This window comes from Pseudochaenichthys georgianus, chromosome 15 (genome assembly GCF_902827115.2).
Source record: "Pseudochaenichthys georgianus chromosome 15, fPseGeo1.2, whole genome shotgun sequence".
Classification (NCBI taxonomy): Eukaryota; Metazoa; Chordata; class Actinopteri; order Perciformes; family Channichthyidae; genus Pseudochaenichthys; species Pseudochaenichthys georgianus.
The window spans coordinates 30,070,092-30,077,591 of NC_047517.1; the positions used below are offsets into that span (position 1 = coordinate 30,070,092).

At 38.7% G+C, this 7,500-nt stretch overlaps 1 protein-coding gene across 2 annotated transcripts in view; it reads left to right on the forward strand.

Moving 5' to 3' along the window:
* rgs7a (regulator of G protein signaling 7a) overlaps positions 1-7,500 on the forward strand; it is a 78,278-nt gene that overhangs the window by 70,762 nt on the left and 16 nt on the right. For both annotated transcript variants that reach the window (XM_034100009.1, XM_071205615.1), the window contains 11 exons: positions 1-5; positions 215-296; positions 1,370-1,444; positions 1,600-1,698; positions 1,984-2,045; positions 2,510-2,620; positions 3,187-3,312; positions 4,968-5,154; positions 5,416-5,505; positions 6,506-6,541; positions 6,718-7,500. The exon at positions 1-5 is cut by the window's left edge and continues 72 nt beyond it; the exon at positions 6,718-7,500 is cut by the window's right edge and continues 16 nt beyond it. In XM_034100009.1, coding sequence (XP_033955900.1) covers positions 1-5; positions 215-296; positions 1,370-1,444; positions 1,600-1,698; positions 1,984-2,045; positions 2,510-2,620; positions 3,187-3,312; positions 4,968-5,154; positions 5,416-5,505; positions 6,506-6,526 — 858 coding nt within the window. In that variant the 3' untranslated portion in view covers positions 6,527-6,541; positions 6,718-7,500. The remainder of the gene's footprint in view (positions 6-214; positions 297-1,369; positions 1,445-1,599; positions 1,699-1,983; positions 2,046-2,509; positions 2,621-3,186; positions 3,313-4,967; positions 5,155-5,415; positions 5,506-6,505; positions 6,542-6,717) is intronic.

The following is a 7,500-nucleotide window of genomic DNA, read 5'->3' on the forward strand; positions in this document are numbered from 1 at the left end:
GCGAAGTAGGTTTCTATAAAAACAACACATGCATTGAGTGAGTCCTCTTACACCCCATTCTGACATGACAAAACTCAATGGTTTGATACCATTTCCCTTTGCACACAACCTCACAGATGAGCTGCACATTACACATGTGATGGAGTATTGTGCATATTTCGGAATAAACTACATGCTCTGTAAAAACAGTTCTGACTTTCATTTGGCTCCACAGAGTTGATAAGAAAAGAGACAAAATTGAGAGGAAAATCCTCGACAGTCAGGAAAGAGCATTCTGGGACGTGCACAGACCAGTGGTGAGTGAAATGACTGATGTTGGCGACATTGCCACCTTTGCTGCCTGCCACCGATATATTATCCATTGTTATCAACATGATCTTAATGTTCCTGCAAAATGTCACACTGATCACTCTCCACCACACCGGATACAAAATACATACTGTAGATATGGTATATCATTTATGATCTCCGGGGGTTATACATTATCACACTTTTCATAGGCAGAAAAGGGCTTATTCAGTACTTCTATAAATAAGGTTAAATCGAAATTCCACAGTACCAAGAACACAACTTATAATATACTCTTTTCGTACCTGTTTTACTAAAAGGGCACTGGTAATCGTTCTCATATTCTATTCTTTAAACTGTAACTAGCCATAGGCAGTAGGGAGGTATCAAGCTGTGTGACAAAGACAATAATGTTTTGCACTTCATGTAATTTATACATAACCTTTACAAGAATTGTGTAAAGGGGTGAACACACTGTAAATCCTCCTTGGTGTATTCCTTTGCCTTACACATGAAATGCCACATCAATATCTGTCACAACACATCAGCCTCTCCACTGCTCTTTGCCTTGTTTATACACACTTGCTTAGCCTTAGCATTTATATTCCCCCGAGGTTAAAGGGTCTCTTCAGCTATATCTCTCCGAAAGCCGCTGCTCCATGCTTAATTGGGAAATCAGTTCAATTTATGCGTCCTTGGAGCAACATAATCAATATTAATTCAAATTTCACAGTGACTCTGTCAAGCTATTTAGCTCTGTTCTTCTGGAAGAGACCTAGATTGGACCACTTGTTCAATCAACCAGAATTTGCACACTAAGATTTCCTGCTGGTTTTCTTGCTTTGCTAGATTTGGCACATTCCACGTTTAATCAACCGGCATCTGACACATTGTCCTGGAGAATTCTCAGAATCTCTTCACGCCCCAGTTAGCATATTGGATTTCATTACCTGAAACTCATATCATGTTGGCCAAATTACACCTTCACCGTTTGTGGCTTCATGCTACAGGGAAAGCTATTATAATTCAATTTAAGCTGAATTAAGTGAATTATATGTTTTTTCCTTCACTCTCCTCACAGCCTGGGTGTGTGAATACAACAGAAGTCGACATAAAGAAGTCATCCAGAATGAAAAATCCCCACAAAACCAGAAAGGTAGAGTATGCCTTTCCGCTGATGCACCCTGCTTTTAAGGACAGGGTTGAAAACATTTGAACACAAACACAAACAGACAGGCTTATTGTTCCTTCCTGTTCTTGTCAAAAGCTATAAGGCTGCTACCACTGATCTGTTTTACTTCCTCTCCTCAGTCTGTGTATGGGCTGCAGAATGATATCCGTACCCACAGCCCAACCCACACCCCCGCCCCAGAGGCCAAGCAGCCCACAGAAGAAGAACTGCAGGAACAGGTTAGACCTGCAGGTGGCACTCTACTGTTAAATATAGGATCTTGAACAACTTGAAATCAATGCTAGTACTCAAATTGTGATAGTAGTTATTATGCTTCATCTGTAACTGTATATTTGTTATTCAATAATATAGCTAAGTGAAATTAGTATAGAGTTTTAAAAGCACATCAAGTAACATATGGAAAGTACCATGCAGTTGGTGTTTGATTGTAATTGCACCACCAACAATTTCATGTAAATTCTTTGAGACGGATGAATGCTAATTATTCCCTGCTGTGGTTTCAGATCGCCTTTTGGCAATTGCAATTAGACAGGCATCGACTGAAAATGTCCAAAGTGGCGGAGAGGTGAGCAATGTTGTTTGTGTCTTTATTCAGTTAACAATCGATCTGTTTATTGAGCCTTTGAACGGCCTAACATGGCATTGAATTAAGAGCTCCGGTGACCTTGGAGAGTTATTGGGCCAACACGACGCCTTTAATGAGCGTCAGCACTGACGGTACCAGATGCTTAACGGCACACAAAGTATCCATTTGTCATTTTCTGCACTAAAAAGACAGGTGCATTTAGCAGAGAGTTTTCTATCAGGGTGTTCAAGGGCAGGGTTGTCTGGCTCTAACTTGAATTACATTTGAGGAGGATTTCATACCACATTTAGTTATCCAAAGCTTACAAAAAGACTCATTCATAATCTCTCACCGAAAGGTATGGTGCATGATTTCCCCAGATAACTAGATTACAATATACGTCACATTTTCATCATACAGATTGCTGTTATTCATTTGCTTTCCTTGCTTCTCATTTAAAACAGTTTACTGGCTTACACAGAACAGTACATCGAATACGACCCCTTCCTCACGCCTCCAGATCCGTCTAACCCCTGGATCTCAGATGACGCCACACTCTGGGAGCTTGAAGCCAGGTAGGTGCAGAGAAAAGAGAACAAATTATTATCAAGATGGATTCATTGTTCAATTCAAGAGTGTTTTGCTGCACACATACTTGATCAGAGAAAGATGGACATGGTTAAACCGTACACCCCAGCACGTGCACTCCGCTCTGCATCAGCCAAACGGCTCGCTGCACCCTCGCTGCGAGGGGGACCCAAGTTCCCATCAGCAAAAACACGTGGGTTTGCTATCCTGGCTCCAAAATGGTGGAATGAGCTCCCCATTGAAATTAGGACAGCAGATAGCTTACACACCTTCCGGCGCAGACTGAAAACTCATCTCTTTCGACTCCACTTCGAGTGATATAATTACTAACAGAGCACTTATATACTAACAAAGGACTGGCTTATCTAAAACCAGTTGAGTAGCACTTGAAATGTGTGGCTCTATGAAACCTGATGTACTTATATGATTCTGTTTTCTTCAAGTTTGTATCTTGTTGGTCGAATGCACTTATTGTAAGTCGCTTTGGATAAAAGCGTCAGCTAAATGCAATGTAAAAAAAAGATATGTTGCATTTTTGTGTGTCCTCCTCCAGTAAGGAGCCAGGTCAGCAGAGGGTAAAGAGGTGGGCCTTTGGCATCGATGAGGTTCTCAAAGATCCAGTGGGGAGAGAACAGTTCCTCAAGTTCCTGGAGTCTGAGTTCAGCTCAGAGAATCTCAGGTACTCAGCAACATGCATGTACACACAAATTGCATTAATTAATTCCTTGCATTTTTGACTTAACACAAAAGCCTCAATCGATATTTTCCCCATCACAATATGAAGTACAATAACATGGTAAGTAGAACTAAATCAAAATTGTGTTAGCTCATTTTAATTTAAACTTTGGACTGTTTTACAGACATGCTTACTAATCAGTAATTGAAATGATTGTATTTTTCTGATCAAAGTTTATTTATAATTCATAATTTTAAAGATAATGTTTAATATTCATGACGTTTGCAAAGCAACTCTCAACTACAGCTGTCCAATAATGTTGTCAGAAGCGAGCACTTTTGTCTCTGAGACAAGTTTCAAATATAAAGTACAATAAATAAATGGCTAACATGTACTTGAGTAAATGTACTTAGTTACATTCTACCATTGCCTGCCTAGTAAGAAAGTAGATGTTTATTGATCAGAATTACGTACTGCACCTTTAACTGACATTGCTACATTCATGAACTCTTTCATCTGCCTGAACTTTTTCTGATTGTATGACTTAACCACAAACCAAGTCTTAAGCCTAAAATGAATAGTTAGCTTCTGTGGGACCGGCTTTTTGTTACCACATAGGTCTCCATAATGTGACTGTGTAAACAGCCACAACGTGATTAATGCAAGGCAAGCACACACATGAATGCACACATTAAAGGCTGTTGAGGGTTTAACTCACCCACATACTCCATATGAAACACTAATGGAAACATACACAATATGAACTATTCATATAAACATATAGAGTTAATGCCTTTCCACGAAACATGCTCATATGGTTAGATTGGAAAAATAAACATTCATTTTGTGTAGCTTTCTCATGATGACAAACATGAACAATAACATCTTTAATGAATGTCTTTGCAAATGCTCATATAACTGTGGGAAATGAGCAACTATCGCAGTTATTCCTGGGGTCTTTGAGTGATAACCTATATTGTTATTATTTAATCAAAGCAGGGAGGATGATGGTGGATGGAGCTTGTTTAAAATATGCACAACGGTTGCTAAGGCTAGAATAACACAGGTGGGCAGGAATATTATGTTAATTGCTTTATTCATGGTAACAGGAATACTGCAGAGTATCGAAGATGCATTGGAAGAGCTTACTATGAATAGAGCAACCTCTGTGCAGGAAAGCTCCCATGCTCCCTCTGATGGCACACGCCTGTAATGTTTCTGAACAAAGCTGATAATGTGGTCAAGTTAATTGAATTGTAATTTAATATCACTGTCAGTTGAGTATCGTTTTTACTCACCTATAATTGAACGGGTGTGTTATTAACAAGAATAATGCGACTATTTATTACCACTCAAACTCGATCAGCTTTGACGGTTCAAAATAAAAATATTCTCCATGGTTCTGTCACTTTTACACTATGAAATCCATCTTTGCTTATTCTTCCCTTTGTAAGACAAACTGAAACTCTACCTGTTTCAGTTTTTTCTCCTCTTTGAAGTAGAAATTCCTTAATGTATTAATATGTGTTCAATTGAAATGGATGTTCTTAAAAGGAATTATTTAATTATTATTACAGATTAGTTTCTTCAAAATGTGAGGCTATAGTTAACATAGTTTGCCATTATCTGTTTCAATAACCATTAACTTTGGTCCGTAGGTTCTGGCTAGCGGTGCAGGAACTGAAGAAACGTCCCATCAGAGAGGTCCCCACCCGGGTGCAGGAGATCTGGCAGGAGTTTCTGGCCCCCGGGGCGCCCAGTGCCATCAACGTTGACTCCAAAAGCTACGACAAAACCACTCAGAATGTCAAAGATCCTGGACGCTATGCCTTTGAGGATGCACAGGTACAAATGATACAAATGCGGTCATCACATCCACAGCTTATATTATGTAGTGGCCTATTTTACATTGTACATATGTATCAAGAACGTATTTAGTTTGGAATGTTACCGGTAATCTGAAAATGTTTTTTGCAACTGTAACAACAGCAACACTCTGGCAAATTACTATCACTATGTTTTGATGGTTATTAGAATACTGCATTTTTATAATATATATTCACCACAATGTATCACATCTTTCCACATGTTATGTTTGTTAAACAGGAACACATCTACAAGTTGATGAAGAGTGATTCTTACAGCCGTTTCATCCGCTCCAGTGCCTACCAGGAGTTATTACAGGCCAAGAAGAAGGTAATAAAAAAACGCTTAGTCTGAAAATAGAGAAAACTACTGTGCATGTTTGTACGATTTGTTCATTTGTACACACTCACTCTTCACTGATGCTGAAACCTGCCCTCCTGGCACCCACAGCCTTTTCAAAACCCGGTAAATCACACTTTAACCCCATTCCTAGCAATCCGTTCATATTCAAAACAAGCTGCTGCTTTAGCACTCTCCTGCAGTGACCTTATGGTAGGATAAAAATACAATTTTGACCACTTAGGGGCAGAAAATCATAGCCGCTTTAGAACAGCATGAGCTTCTGTTCCTCTTAGTTGTGGTTTTATCTCCACTAACTCCTAAACAAAAGCTGGTTTGTACTTAGCTGCAGGGATGGATGTGGATTTGACTCACCAAGCAAGTCTTTGAAATTATATTCAGCTATTTGTGATAATACCAACAATAACACTTAATGCAGATTAAAGGATATGTCTCCTACATTATTTTACTTTGTCTAAAATGGATTTCAAATCCCTGAATACAGCAGTGAATGCGAAGAACAAAATGGCACCTGCATGCTTGCAATACCAATGAGTAGCAGAGAAATGGAACACAACGTCCTGACAGTCTGCTTCAGGTGTGTGTAATGGAGTAGCTGATCAGGACTCCTGTTGGGCGTAAAAAAACATTATGAACAGCAGTCATAACATGATGAATAATTCTGAATTACCCAGGTGTATTTTTAAAACCTGCCCTGTTCAATGCCTCCTACACTTTCCCTGCCTGTCATTCTGGCAGAGAAGATGTTGCTATTACAGCTTGGGTTTATAAATACATGTGAATGCAGTACATTTTTGTAACAGCTTGATGAAAAGTATTTTCTGTTTTGTTTTGTTTTCGGTAGACTGAACTTCCAATGAACTGATCTGGCTTGTAAACTGTTATGCAATAGATATTTTAATTTTTGTATGCACACTTGAATCCTCTGCACAGTTAAATTGCTTCAACATGTCCTTCTTTGTCCCCACAGAAAAGTAAGAACTTGTTCTGAAGGCTCTTGCTTCAGGTAATGCCAAATACAAATTGTCATTTGGTTATTGTGTCATCAGTGATGTTGAGAATTACTCTACCCTTTTACAGAAATCCAGCATAATTTTGTAGCTGCTTATAATCTTATTCTTATTTTAAAAATGAATTATTTATTCTCTCCTTCACATTTACTGACCTCATTCTCTTTGCCAGGGGAAAGCACTAGCGTCCAAGAGACCAGTCGTGTGCCATCATGCTAAAATCAATGCCATCTCTCTCTCTGGGACATGGAGAGGGGGACCATCTCATGTCCTTGTCATCATTGTCTGTCCATCCGCTCTCAGCTCAACCTGGACCGCCTGTTCGTCTGTTGTCCACCGGATATTGCATGTCCATGGAGAGGATGTTCCTTCTTTTCTCTCCTCTTACAGTACCTGATATATTTCCAGTATTCTCAGAAAGGAGGCACTGCTGGACTCGTGAGTACACTGACAGACTGGCGAGATGAAACATGCTATTGAAGAAAATCAAATCCTGTGTTCCAGAGCTTTCCATCATAATTGCTGGATCAGAAGCCCCTCTCTCACTTCCAGCTGAAACAAATGATGTCAGAGAGAAGAAAAAAAACAAATAGAAAAAATATATTAAATGACAGCTTAAACTGATCAATCTAACCAATGTCATTGCTTTACATGATCTGAGGTCACAGATACTTTGTCACGCTATGGGAAGTGTTGTGCAGAATGAATATACAATATATATATATATTCATACATACATATATATATATTATGATTTGTATTATTATGATTATTTATTGTGCATTTATTTTTCTTTGCATTATTTTATTGCACTACAATAATTAGCACATATGGTTTTCATTGCACTTGTAAAGTCACATTCAAAAATACAAAAAAGCTGTCTCCTGTTTTAACATAATTCTTTGTTATTCTCTCCTGCATTTATTTTTATACCATATTTAAAGACACTTTTACT